General features: G+C 35.6%; 1 protein-coding gene and 1 pseudogene across 1 annotated transcript; both read right to left on the reverse strand.

Moving 5' to 3' along the window:
* Positions 1-3,592: 3,592 nt before the first annotated feature.
* Positions 3,593-6,057, reverse strand: LOC132179580 (perakine reductase-like; annotated as a pseudogene).
* Positions 6,058-9,687: 3,630 nt separating this feature from the next.
* Positions 9,688-10,682, reverse strand: LOC132179582 (early light-induced protein, chloroplastic-like). Its single transcript, XM_059592320.1, has 3 exons — positions 10,435-10,682; positions 10,257-10,292; positions 9,688-10,162 (listed from the first exon to the last, which is right to left on the reverse strand). Exons 1-3 carry the CDS (start codon positions 10,585-10,587, stop codon positions 9,818-9,820), a joined length of 534 nt encoding a protein of 177 aa, XP_059448303.1. The 5' UTR covers positions 10,588-10,682; the 3' UTR covers positions 9,688-9,817.
* Between the last annotated feature and the right edge of the window lie 4,368 nt (positions 10,683-15,050).

Consider the following 15,050-nt stretch of genomic DNA (forward strand, 5'->3'; position numbering starts at 1 on the left):
AGCGTTACTCAAAACGCACCGTTTTACATGATTAAAAAATTAATTTTTTTTTTAAAAAAAAATTAAATTAAATTAAATGAAGGGTAATGGGGTGGCCGCAAGCCACCTTTGGGGTAGCTTGCGGCCACCCCATCAGGGGTTTGGGGTGGCCCGTTGGCCACCCCTAACAACCCATGGGGTGGCTCGCAGCCACCCCATTGGGGGTTTGGTGGGCCACCCCTCCACTCATGGGGTGGCCCCGAGCCACCCCAAACCACCCAAGGGGAGGCTTGCGGTCACCGCCAGGGGGTTTGGGGTGGCTTGCGGCCACCCCATAGGGGTTGGGAGGTGGCCCACCCCTGGCCACCGTTCAATTTTTTTTTTAATTTTTAGATTTAATTTTTGAAATTAAATTAATTAAAAATGAATATTTTAATCAAGTAAAACGGTGTGTTTATAGTGTCCCTAACGGCTATTCAAAAATTTTGACGGCAGGAATTTTATTGTCATTTCAATTGATCCAGGGAGTAAATTTTTGAAAAAAAAAAAAAAACTTAAGGAGTTTTAAATTTTGGAGGGTTGACTCAAGGACTTATTATACATTTTCCCCCAAACAACATAATCCAGAAAAATTTTCAAACTGACGTGGCAGAATAAAGGGAGAGAATTGCGTTTTTTTTTATTTAAAAACATTTGCCACGTCAGTTTAGAAATTTTTCCGGGTTTATTTGTTTGGTTTCCTAGCACTACCCATATAAAGAAGATAAGATTAGATATTAGATATTAGATTTGAAGTGGACAAGATTATTACTAAAGAAATATCTTATTTAATTTATTCATGATGTGCAGTAATGACAATCAGTTTTTTATCAACCATTGTTTAATGGAAAAGAAAATATCTAACAACTTTATCTCACTTTTATCTTATTATGATGCAATAAGGTTGTAATAGTCCTTTAATCAGCCATTGTTAAAAAAATAATAATAATAAATTTTTTAAAAAAATTAATAACTACTAAACCTTTACACATCAACATAATAAAATAAAGGAGAAACTTCACTGAAAACCCTTGAACTTCCACCCGTTTTGAAATACCCCCATAAACTTCAAAATCTCTCAATTTAGTCCCCTAAACTTTCAATTGCTCTCAATTTGGACCCCTCCGTCAATTTTAGCCGTTAAAAATACAAAAAAAGACCAAAACATCCTGATTTTTGTTTTTTTTTTTTAAATAAAAAAACGTTTTGAAAGTTGGAATTTTATACAAAAGTCAGGGGTATAAACGTCATGTAACGTTTAAAATTTGACGGAGGGGTCCAAATTGAGAGCAATTGAAAGTTCATGAAACTAAATTGAGAGATTTTAAAGTTTATGGGGGGTATTTTAAAATGGGTGGAAGTTCAGAAGTATAAACGTCATGTAACGTTTAAAATTTGACGGAGGGGTCCAAATTGAGAGCAATTGAAAGTTCATGAGACTAAATTGAGAGATTTTAAAGTTTATGGGGGGTATTTTAAAATGGGTGGAAGTTCAGGGGTCTTTAGTGAAGTTTCCCCTAAAATAAAAGTGTGGCAAAAGTGTGGAGTAAAATATTACTCTTATAACTATACATGGTGTTAACACTAACGGAGATGCTTAGAGCATTCATGTCTTGCTCAACAAATATTTAGCTAAAAAACACATTTTTCTATTTTAGCTATTTACTTTTCAAATCACCTACATTCGGCTCCACATTTTAGCTATTCACTTTCACTTTTCTATTTAAAATATATATTTTTTTTTTATCTACTTTTCATATTCTCAAGGTAGAGAGAAAGCAAGATTACTTTTATTATTAATATAAGGGGTAACTTCATTTTAAACTCCTGAATTACCACGCGATTTGACAAGCTCCCCAAACTTCAAGACCTCTCAATTTGAACTCTTAAACTTTCAATTGCAGTTAATTTGAATCTATCCGTCAGATTTTTAAACGTTAAAAGTGAGACAATGACATTTATACCTCTGACTTTTTTATAAAATTCCAAATTAAAAATTAAAAAAAAAAAAAGTAAAAAAAAAATTCAGATATATTTTGGTCTTTTTAGGTATTGACGTTAGAAGATAATGGCAAAATTTGACGGAGGGGTTCAAATTGACTGCAATTGAAAGTTCAGGGGTTCAAATTGAGAGGTTTTGAAGTTTTGGAAGCTTTGTCAAATCGCGTAGTAATTTAGAGGTCTAAAGTGAAATTACCCTTTAGTATAAATAAAAATTTGTTGAGCTACAATGCTCATCAAATTTGCTAAGCACTGTAGCAGCTCAACAAATCCTTGGTCATTTTATTGAGTCTGATGTAGAGCATTTTTTGTTACATTGCTAGTTAAAATAGCCAAAAAGCTAATTTGTTGAGGCCAATGTGAATGCTCTAAAGAAGTGTAATTACCTCAAAAATCTAGGAAAGAGAGATGTGATAGTTCCCATTTGGTATAGACAAATTTTAGGGTTAATAACTTTTTTAGTACTTGGGTTTTCAATTTTTTATTTGTTCCCACCTAGGGTTTCAAAACAATCACAAATGGTACTTGACCTATGAGAGAAGACCAACTTGATATCTCCGTTAGTTTTTGTTATACTATGTCACACGTGTCACCATATAACAATGTCATGTGTCCTAAAAATTAAAAAAAATAAAAATAAAAATAAAAAAAATAAAAACTAAATCTAAAAAAAAAATAAAAAAAAAAAATTTAAAATTTCATGGGTTGGCCAAAGCCACCCCCAAAGGCCTTGGGGGTGGATTCGGTCACCCCCTGCGGCCCGCCAGGGGTTGGCTGAGTGACTCCCAAGGCCTTGGGGATAGTTTGGCCACCCCTGATGGCCAAAAATGGGGTGGCCAAAGCCACCCTCAAAGGCCTTAAGGGTGGCCGCCCACCCCCATTTTGGCCATGGGAAGCCACCCCAGGCCGGCCGCAGGGTGTGGCCCCAGAGGCCAATGGGGTGGTTGGAGCCACCCCAAGGCCCATGAGGGTGGTTTGACCACCCCCAAACCAGCCTGAGGGTGGCTCAACCACCCCCAATGACCAAAATGGGGGTGGCCAGCCACCTCCATTGGCCAAAATGGGGGTGGCCAGCCACCTCCATTGGCCAAAATGGGGTGGCTGGCCACCCCATGACGGAGTGTAACGGAAACTAACGGAGATATCAAGTTGGTATTTTCCCATAAGTCAGATACCATTTGTGACTGTTTTGAAACCCTATGTGGGAAAAAATAAAAAATTGCAAACCCAAGTATTAAAAAAGTTATTAACCCTATATTTTAAATGAACGCCCAAATCTTGAAAACGAGGCCGAATACAAAATAAACACACAAAATGACTTTTAATTTTACTTTAAATTAAAGAGCAGAATGGTATATTTATAAGTTATATAAAACAAGTAATTTTCTAAGCATTTGTATGCATCACATGTAACATATTTATTCTTCGAGATGATTTTTGGATTACTCATAACTTTTAGAGTTACCAAGTACATATATAACATTTTTTAACTTCATTTATCCATGATTCTTTTCAAAGAACTAGAAGTATATATTAATAATTAAAATTTAATTACCAAGCTTTATTATTAAAATTTATCACTATATGACGATGCTACATTTCTCCCACCACATATCAGCAAGATATCATAAATTGCTTTATTATTCCTTACAAGATAACATGGACAATTCAACAACTTCAAAAGTTTGCTCTTTACTTTCCACGTCTGTACTTTGCAATTACATTGATGGGGTATTTGCAACCTTCCAGGCATACTGAACTAACAAGGCCATCTCTCTTTCACCAGCCACTTCATTGATGGGCACAGCATCACAAATTTCTTTAAAATCCTCGTGTAAGCTTCAATGCCAGGGAATTGAACCGATGTTGTTATCAAGATTATGAACCTTAGTTGTCCCTGTAAATCATCCAATCAATAACTTTCACATAATGCTCTACTCCAAGTTCATGAAACAGGAAATGTGACAAGAAATGGTCCAAGTTCCCAAGCTGTAGATGTGGTTAGAATTGAAATATGTCTAACCAGACAATTCAGGAGTAGAATTTTGTTTCTCATGGAAAGAAGAAAAAGTATTGATTAAAGTGAACAGGCAGCTCTACATAGAGTTGATCAAGTAAATGTGAAGATATCTAAAGAGATTAAGAGTCTAATATATATACCAGGGATAGGGATTATATCGTCTCCCTGATGGAGAAGCCAAGCCAGAGCTAGTTGAGGAGGATTGCAGGCATGCTTTGAAGCCAGGTTGGCAAGTCGGGCATATAGAAGTTTGTTCTTCTCTAAATTCTCCCCATTAAACCTTTGGATGATTAGCCTATGCCAGGAACATCATATGAGCGTACTTATCAATTCTTCTTGTAAAAAGATTTGATTTAATAACATTTCTACATTGTTAAGAGAGGGAATTACTTGATATTTATGTGTTTGTGTATAGAAACATGAGATAAATTTATTTGTGCTCGCATACCATGAAACTCTTATTAGCCAAGCTCTCCACGACTGCTTTGCCGCCAAAAAAGCCATGGCCAAGAGGGCTATATGCCACTATCCCAATACCAAGCTCTCTGTGAGATTAACAGTAACATTGAATCAGGGGCGAAACCAGAATTTTAGGAGAGGGGGAGAAAATTACACAAAATAAAATTTTTGGGGGTAAAAGTTAATTTAGGGGGGTCAATTTCATAAAAATACCTAAAATTTAGAAGAAATTTTCAAATTTTTATGACATTTTTAAAATTTTGGGGTGGTTCCACCCCTGCAATGAATGCTGTGAAAGTATTGTAATGTTCTATTGTTCTTAAAATCACTGATTCATAGCCAATTCAAAGACCATGAAGACAACATTTTCAGCTATCTTAATATATTAATGATGGACTTTGGAATGCAAACATCAGAGCTAGATATCAAATAAACCTGCAGAGTGGGATTATCTCTCTTCGATATCACGAGTCCATAGAGAATACTCCATTTGTATGGCAGTGATGGGATGAACTGCATGAGCTCTTCTTATTGTGTCTACACTAGCTTCAGAGCTTCTGATAGCCCAATGTATTTGCTCTTTCCTTCCTCCACCAGCTTCTTGAGCTCCTCCATCTACCTTGCCAAAGTTATAAATCAAGCAAAGATTATGCAGTGCAGTAGATTGAAATATCTGAAAAGTTTGGTATAAATTTAAAAGGACAATATCTCATGACACTCACAGTATCCTCTATTGGCACTGAAATGTCCACACGGTGCTGATAGTACAGATCAATGTAGTCCACATCGAGACACTTAAGACTAGCTTCACAGCATTGTCGTACATACTCAGGTGTACCCTTGACGCCCAATTGACCCTCCTCTGAAATGCTCATACCAAATTTTGTAGCTAATTGAATTCTTTCTCGAGGAAGCTGCTTCAGAGCCTAAAAGGACAAGATAATTAACTTTGTCCACTAATATCAGAATGTAAATCGCAACCAAACAAACATATACAATCAACATTTGAATAGGATTAGAGTACCTTGCCAATCATTATCTCGTTATCATGATTCTGTCCGTAAACATTTGCTGTATCAAAGAAGGTTATACCCCTATAAAAAGCTTCCTTTACAACGGAACATCCAGCTTCATGTGACAAAGGAGCATTAAGTATCCCGGAAAGTCCCCCGCATCCAAAGCCCAATCTAGAAACCTGCAGCCAGAAAAGGATGCCGTGAGAAGAAAAATGAAGCAGTTTCATGCAAGTAAAACTAGTGAAGTCAGACAAGAACCAATGATTTGGGTTTCCATGTAGTCCCCAAGGTGTGTTTAATTCATGATTTGCTTCTTAAAAATTATGTATCTTCATGTGGTTGGATTGAGGGCACCCGATTGAAGCGTTATATGACAGATATGGGTACTAAGTTGTTTATGATGTAGGCAGTGCAATGGCAGCAAAATTATCTTGTGTCATTTTTTAAGGAGTTGGAAATGGCCTCCTGCTGGATCTAAAGATGTGGTGGAAATCCAAAGTAAACTTCCTGAACTTGAACTTGGAGATGCAGATAAGCCAATATGGACCTGCTCCAAGAAGCCAATATGTGCTCAATGAAACAAAATTCAGCAAGGAAAATTAAACAACCGTGAAGAACTTTGATCAATTTGCTTACAGAAATCAAATTGAAAGAAAAATAAGGAACACATAAGACATTTGTAAGAGTTAATGATGCATTAATTCTAACGGTGCCTATATGTGTGACTGCAGCAAGATTACCATTCGGTAGTTTAACTTGTTTAGAACAATGGAAGTGATTGTTGTAAGAAAAGAGAGAGAACAGACAATGTGATCTGTTGCACCAGTATCAATTATCCATGGATAATCAACAGAGTTCTTAACAGCCATTTGAAAAAGATGATTGGAAGAAAAAACAGAGTGTTTATATCCTAGAGTAGAAGATTGAAAACAAAAAGAATGGCGTGTATTACCTGCCATCTCAGTGAGCAAATGGTCTTGGTTGTCAGTGGTGACAGCATGAGCAGAAGCATGAGTAGAGGCATCATCAGGAATCTTGGACCTAAGCAAGGTTAACAGCTGCTGGCATTGCTCAGAAGTGATTGGAATTTGGGGCATGGGGGAGTCATACACCAGATTTGCTGAAGGAGCACAAGCAACATTCTTTCCTTTGGTGAATTTGTATCCTGGAGGATAGCCATGCAACTTATAGCATTTCTCAATAGTATGGCCAAGGAGACCACAATGAGTGCAAAGTGGACGCTTCTTAGTTCTTACGAGGATAACCTTGTGTCCTTGAGCCTTGAGGATGAGAAGGATAAGGTGGAGGATACTTTGGCACCATTGCAACAGGGGCAGATGGAATAAACCTTGACATCACAGCAGGGGCATGGTTCAAACGAGCAAAGAAGGTAGAGGTAATTTCTCTCTGACCCTCTTTTTGCACAACCATGGAAAAAATCTTATTGATCTACGGCAATCGATCCATCAACAGAATCTGTCCTCTGATGTGAGAAAATGACTCATTGAGTCCCATCAAGAATTAGAACACATATTCTCAATGTTGATACTCAAGAACAGTGCGAGAAGTTCCACAAGAGCACATAGGCAGGGGGCGATAGTTATTCAGATCATCCCAAAAACCTTTAAGAGAGGTATAGTAGGAACTCACAGATTGGTTGTTCTGAGAAAGAGCAGAAATGGCCTTTCGCAATTGAAAGATTCGAGGTCCATTTGATTGAGAGAAACGCTCCTTAATGTCATCCCACATCTCTTGAGCAGATTCGATGTAGATGATACTAGAGATCTCCTGAGACACTGAATTGAGAATCCAGCTCAATACCATATTATTGCATCAATCCCATGCAAAATACTCAGGAGTGTCCGTTGATGGTTTTGCCAGAGAGCCATCAATGAAACCAAGCTTCTTTTTGGCCGAAAGTGCCATTGACATGGATCTCTTCCAAGTATGATAATTGTTTCCAACCAAAGGTTGGGAAACAAGTAGAGTCCCTGGACTATCTCCATGATGGAGATAGAAAGGACTGGAAAACTCCACACCAGAAGGCGTGGAGCTTAATGGAACAGTGTCCATGGAGTTAACACCATCAGCAGAGGCATCAACAGTTGTATTATCAGGAATCGAAGGCATCTTTGAAGATCAAAAGAAGAACAGAGGAGATATAGATGAAAAACAGAGGAATCTTAGATGAAGAAGGAAAGAAAAGAAGAAAGCACGATGAAGAACGAAACCTGCTCTGATACCATATCAAACTATGCAAATGCATGAGGAGAGAAAACTGAGAAAGAAGTTGCAGAAACTTTACTTCATTTGCATTAATGAAAAATAAATCAGGGCGGAAGAATGATTGCTAAAGGGCGATTCAAGAGGAGAATGGAGAACTTGGCGTTATGCAGTAGTTGGAAAATTTTGAGTTCAGCCTAATTGCAGATTGTGTCTTTGTTTCGTTGAGTCATGCATGTAAAATAGCTTAGCGGGCTTTGTGTTCTTCTGCTTTACTGCAGATTGTAATTTGCAATATGATGTTGCTTGCTGGAGTTCCTGTTTGATATCTGGAAGGTTGTATCGATGGAGGTTCATTCCTCATTTCTAATAAACTGGAGGTCACGTGCCCATTTTAATGAATCTTGTTATTGATTTTTAGTTTTTCCATTTGCTTGCTATATGCGGTTCTTATATATATAATATATGTGTCATTGATTCCTTTGTTCTGTCCTACGCCCTTTCTTCAGTGGATTCAGCTTCAATTCAGAAGCCATAAATTTGTTTCCAGTTGATCCACCTGTAGAAGTAAGTATCTGGATACATTTTTATGAAGTTAACTTATAATCTATATATAGTATAGTTATATATCTTTTCTAATAGAAGTTTAATAATTAAATATGTTCCTTAATTTTTACTTTTAAACTTGTGGGTTGAATATATATATATATAATAACCAAAACTTCTCTTAAAAATGCTTTAAAATTACGATATGTGGGGTGAACTCATTTTTTTTAAAGGTTAAACCGGTTTTTTAAGACATAATATTTGCATGTTGAACCCATCACTTTTTAAGAGTGAACCGGCTTTTTACTTTAAAAACCAGTCATTAAATTAGCTTAACTAAGGGCATTTAATTATATTTCGATAATTTTCCATATATGAATTATTCAATAAATTAATTATTATCAATGTCCAATTCAAATAAGGAAACAAATAATACAAATCAAATTATTATGCATTAATAAGTTTAGTTACTTTAATATCTATATTAATACGTTTATGATTCTCCAAAAATAAAAATAAAAATACGTTTAGGGTCTCTCACCTAACCGATTAATAGTTTTCCGTATATAAATTATTCAATATATTAAGTATTATTAATGTCCAAATCAAATAATGTAACAAATAATACAAATCAAATTGTTATGTATTAATACGTTTAGTCACTTTAACATGTGTATTAATATGTTTAGGATTCTCCCAAAAAAAAAATACGTTTAGGGTCTTTCACTTAACCATTAAAATTGACCCGGTTCATATCTCTCCCTAATGCTTAAATCCGCGTTTTGAATTTTAATTAGATAAAATGTGTTTAAATTGCTTTTATTTGTTTAGGTATGACAAACAATTAATTAAAATGTAGGATTTTCTACAAATACTGGTTGTTTTGTCTGAATTAGGTCCTATGCTCAAGTTCAAAAAATGCAGTTATGGATTATGATAGCACTTAGGGACTTGGCCAGAGGCATCTGAAGGAGATTTGTATTATTAGACTTAATGAGATTAAGTCAAAGTGGAAATTATTGATGTGGTGACACTCATCCCATTAAGTAGATGGAATCTGTTAGTTTTACTCTTAGTTTGGGATTCGATCTCAGATTTAATTTTAGACTTTGTATTAGTTTTTTTTGACACCAAATTGAACTTGTTTTTTGGGTGCCAATTAACATAGTCATTCTATCTATATATAAAGGACATGGGACGTCCTTTTGTTCTGGGTATTACATACAGAGCCGCACAAGCTAGAGAGAAAAGGAATAGAAAGAGTGGACTGTTGTGTGTGATGTCTCCGTAGGCTATGTTATAAGCTCACTAAAATACTCCCCAAATGTGTCAATCCATTTGTGCATTTTGTCGAGGTTCCGTCATCAAAGAAAAAAAAAGGCACATGCATGTAGAGAGGTCCCATTTGAAATGATAAATTCGTATGCTTTGATTTACTAACATTGGTTTACACTATTTGCTTCAGAATTACATATATGGAACTATATTGTTTTATTCATCGGTTCTAATTACTTCTAAGTAGCAAAATCAGAGTCTACACAAGTGTTCCACCCTTCATATACTCGGTGAAGGCAAGTGCAACCAAACCCAACATGGCAAACCTCCCATTCCACATCTCAGCATCTGAAGTCATAAACCCGTCTGACTTGGACTCCACGCTCACCCCTTTGAACAAAGGAATCAGAGATGCAAATGATAGCACAATGGTGGTTCCTACGAACCATGGGATCCCGCCGTTGGATATCTGAGCAAACACATCCTGGCCCCTGTATAGCTCTACCGCCATCGCAGAAACGAAGCCAACCATGGCTAGCCTGCCGTTGATCCTCTCCGGTGCGGGCCCACTGAATGCGAACACGTCAGAGAACTTCGTGCTCATCTGCTCATACCAAAACACCTTGTCAAATCAAAATGCATGGTACAACGGTGTACAAATAGTTATATCCTACAGCACTAGTACTATTTATACGTACCTTAGGTGTAGGTGTTGGTTGCTCTTGCTTGTATTTCTGTAAGCCAAGGAATTACAGACGGTTAGGATCATTTATTGCACATCAATCAGCATGTGATCGTTACTTAGTTAAGCTATAACCTGGGAAAATAATAATAATAATAATAAGAAGAAGAAGAGAAGCTGCAGACTCTACGTACCTCTGCCATGGACCGCACACGCATGGTAGCATTCCTAGGCAAACGTGGCACATAAGTGCTGGGAAGAAACTGGTTCACCCTAGACCCATTGGCCAAACGGGTCACAGCTGGGGTGGCCAAGCAGGATTGCATTGCAGCCGAAGTAGTCATCATGAATGCTTAGTGCGAACAAATGCTAAATTATGTAGTGGAGAAATGTGAGCTTGGAATTAATGCCTATTTGTGAGTGTGGATATTGTACTTCTACGAGAGTATGGGTGCGTATATATAGTGTGCGAGGAAGGCAGAGGGGTGGATATTTGTATATATATTTTGAAAAGCTCATTGGTTCACGTGCATGGGTTCGTTTGTCCACGTACATGATGGTGTAAGCGCGCGGCGTGGCCCTCACAAGCACCGCTGCATTTCACTTGTGAGTTTGAGGCCAAAATGGTTCCAGCATTAATTTGTCTTTTCTACGGACTAGCACATTCCAAACCCTCACTAGTCACAGATTGTGTGGCTCAGTTTTCTGTTGTTGGCCAATGGGGGTAAATTTCTCTAAAGTTAAATGAGAATCACTTTCTCGCATGCATTCGTTTTTCTTGTTTCATATAATTATCACTAATTGGTTTTAACACGGCACAAATTTTTTTAGGGACGTGTTACACAATGACACGTCACTAGAAGGTGATGTTTTAAAATTCTTGATAATGTGTATACGTTACTAAATACTCAATTTTTTGTAGTATATATCGTATATGATAGGAAAAGTTTGTGGGAATTCAGAGACCACAGTACTTACATTTTGATGTATGTATAGTTTTTACTCATAGCACACTATAATTATTCCTACACCAGCCTTAAATTTCAAATTGTGTAACGCTAATTCAAGCAACCATACACACGTCACAAATCAAGCATAAATTAAGAATATTCCTCCAACAAATTGTGAAAACAGTCGTCTCTTCTTCATCAAATTCTACTGAAGCGAAATATATTATTAGAAACTAATGCTTTAAAAAAAGTATAGAAAATAAAAATTTAAAAAGACTTGAAAATTCTTTAAATGCATATTACAAATTGTTTACAAAAGAGTACTGTTGAATAATTAAACCAACAAATTCTGAAAAAATAAAATAAAATAAAATTCTTCAACCCTAGATCAATGTCCAAACATGAATTTCTGATTAACAATTATCAAAGATGAATGATAAAAATCATTATTTCAATCATCTTCATATAATTGGTGAATCTACCATTGAACTTTTATGTAGATCCATTAGATTTACAAAAAAAAAAAAGATAGTTGAAAGATGGTTGAAAGAATGATACAGTTATGCCTCGTTATAAAACCATTTACAAACTAAAAAGATACAGAAAGTAGAAGAAAGAAGAAAAAGAAAGAGATTTTAGATTTTATTTTATTTTATTTTTTCCTTGAGAGCCTTTTTTTTTAATGATGCCTCGTTATTAAACGATTTACAAACTAAAAAGAAACAGAAAGTAGAAGAGAGAAGAAAAAGAAAGAGAATTTTAGATTTTATTTTATTTTATTTTTTCCTTGAGAGCCTTAAGATCGAATGACAGTAGTTGGAACGGATGTGTTTCCAAGATTTTCAAAATATCACATTTAAGGTATTTGTTGCTTGTTGTTTGGCACCATCTATGGATTACGTTAATACTCTCTGTCTCTCCCTCTTAAACTATCAGAAGCCAAAAGTCCCACAGAAGGGAAAAAAAAAGGACAAAATATATTTCAGATCATTGCTAACAGTACTGTATAGATATATTAAGTTAAAAGACACGTAAGTTGGACTGGGTCTTGCAGATCGATGTACGTAGCCACTGCGTATACAAATATCTGGAATCCAAAAATCAGTTGAAAATTTCAAATAAATTGAATGTGAAACAAATATCTGAAATCCAACACACTATATGGAAGAAGAAGCTAGAAGCGTACCAGCGAGAGAGAGAGAGAGAGAGAGATTTGGGACAAGTAGACTGTGGAATGTGATGTTTTGACTTATTCTACTTAGACAGGTTCAGTTAGGTACGTGTCTTTTGATTTTAAGAGTTATATCTTTCTTGAAAGGAAACAAGAGTGATATAATAAAGGCTTCTAGAATTATTCTAACTTAAGAGATATGATAGGGGCTCAACTGAGTCCTATTTAAGACCCAACTTTTATTTACGTTGCACAAAGTTATATAAGTGTTAGGTTCATTCATCCAAAAAAAAAAAATTGAAATTTTAAAAAAGAGACAAAAATTAAAACATATGTCTACAAAAGTTGGCCGGGTCTTAGATAGGGTTTAGTTGAGCCTCTCGCTCTCTCTCTCTCTCTCTCTCTCTATATATATATATATAAGACTTAAAATGACACTTGGCAGCATGCTAAAACGCCATATAACCGGTTCAGTTATCATAATGTGCGTGTCTTTTGATTTACATAACTAGTTCAGTTATCAAAACGTACGTGTCTTTTGATTTTAAACGCACAGTTTAACTTAAAATGATACTGGATAGCATTTTAAAATACCACGTGTTGTCTCTAAGAGGTAGTTCAATCGGCTGGGACCACGCCTAATAAAACGAATGTCACTTGTTCGAATCCTCTTCCCCCTTTTGTACAATAATTTTAACCTCTCAAGCTTAAAACTCCATATATATATATATATATATATATATATAATTCAAGATGTGCAGTAATGACAATCAGTTTTTTATCAACCATTGTTTAATGAAAAGAAAATATCTAACTTTATCTCACTTTTATCTTATTATGCTAACACAATAGGGTTGTAAATAGTCCTTAAATCAGCCATTAGGGTTGTAAATAGTCCTTAAATAAAAGTGTCGCAAAAGTATTACTCTTATAACTATACATGGTGTTAACACTAACGGAGATGCTTAGAGCATTCATGTCTTGCTCAACAACTATTTAGCTAAAAAAATACATTTTTTCTATTTTAGTTATTTATTTTTTCAAATCACCTATATTTAGCTCAACATTTTAGCTATTCATTTTTACTTTTCTATTTAAAATATTATTTATTTGTCGACTTTTCGTATTCTCAAGGTAGAGAGAAAGCAAGATCACTTTTATTATTAATATAAGCGGTAACTCCACTTTAAACCCTTAAATTATCACTCGATTTGACAAGCCCCCAAACTTCAAAACCTCTCAATTTGATTTCCTAAACTTTCAATTGCAGTCAATTTGAATCCATCCATCAGATTTTTAACGTTAAAAGTGAGATAATGACATTTTATACCCCTGACTTTTTTATAAAATTCTAAATTTACCCTTAATTCCAAATTAAAAATTAAAAAATAAAAGTAAAAAAAAAAAAAAAAAAATTAGGGATATTTTGGTCTTTTTAGGTATTGCTATTAGAAGATAATGGCTAAATCTGACGGATGGGTTCAAATTAACTGCAATTAAAAATTTATAGGTTCAAATTGAAAGTTTTTGAAGTTTGAGAAGTATTGTCAAATCGCAAGGTAATTAAAAAGTCTAAAGTAAAGTAGCCCATTAATATAAATAAAGATTTGTTGAGCTACAATGCTCATCAAATTTGTTGAGCACTGTAGCATCTCAACAAATCCTTAATCATTTTATTGAGCCTGATGTAGAGCATTTTTTGTTGCATTGCTAGTTAAAATAGTCAAAAAACTAATTTGTTGAGGCCAATGTAAATGCTCTAAAGAAGTGTAATTACCTCAAAAATATAGGAAAGAGAAAGATGTGATAGTTCCCATTTGGTAGAGACAAAACATTTTAGGGTTAATAATTTTTTTAGTACATGGGTTTGCAGTTTTCTATTTGTTCCCACCTAAGGTTCCAAAATAGTCACAAATGGTACTTGACCTATAGGAAAAGACTAACTTGATATCTTTGTTACACGTGTCACCATATAACAATGCCACGTATCCTAAAAATAAAAAATAAAAAAATAAAAACTAAATCTAAAAAACAATAAAAAATAAAAAATAAAAATTGAAAATTTTATGGGGCCTCAGGGGTGGATTCAGCCACCCCCTGCGGCCCAATTGGGTGTGGCTCGAGGCCTCGGGGTGGCTCGGCCACCCCTAACGGCTAAAAAGGGCGTGGCTGAAGCAACCCTCAAAGGCCTTGGGGGTGGCTGCCCACCACCATTTTGGCCATGGAGGTGGCTTCGGCCACCCTAGGCCGGCCTCAGTGTATGGCCGAAGGCACCCCCAAGACCCTTGAGGTGGTTTGACCACCCCTAGATTGGCCTGGGGGGTGGTTGACCACCAAATGACGGAGTATAACGGAAACTAACAGAGGCATCAAGTTCGTATTTTCCCATAGATCGAGTACCATTTGTGACTGTTTTGGAACCCTATGTGGAAAAAAATAAAAAACTGCAAACCCAAGTATTAAAAAAGTTATTAACCCTACATTTTAAATGAACGCAAAAATCTTGACAAGGAGGCTGAATACAAAATAAACACACAAAATGACTTTTAATTTTACTTCAAATTAAAGTAGAGTGGTATATTTATAAGTTATATAAAACATGTAATTTTCTAAGCATTTGTATGTAGGGCTGTTAAATGAGCGAAGCGTCTCGCGAGCAAGCTCGGGTTTGGCTTGCATAAGCTCGACT

This window comes from Corylus avellana, chromosome ca4, assembly GCF_901000735.1.
Source record: "Corylus avellana chromosome ca4, CavTom2PMs-1.0".
NCBI lineage: Eukaryota > Viridiplantae > Streptophyta > Magnoliopsida > Fagales > Betulaceae > Corylus > Corylus avellana.

Bases quoted from the DNA above. Each gene is read 5' to 3' on its own strand.
- LOC132179582 (XM_059592320.1), bottom strand. From the start codon at position 10,587: ATGATGACTACTTCGGCTGCAATGCAATCCTGCTTGGCCACCCCAGCT. The intron at 10,293-10,434 runs GTACGTAGAGTC...CTTGGCTTACAG, and splicing joins GTGTGCGGTCCATGGCAGAG to AAATACAAGCAAGAGCAACC. The intron at 10,163-10,256 runs GTACGTATAAAT...TGGTATGAGCAG, and splicing joins AACCAACACCTACACCTAAG to ATGAGCACGAAGTTCTCTGA.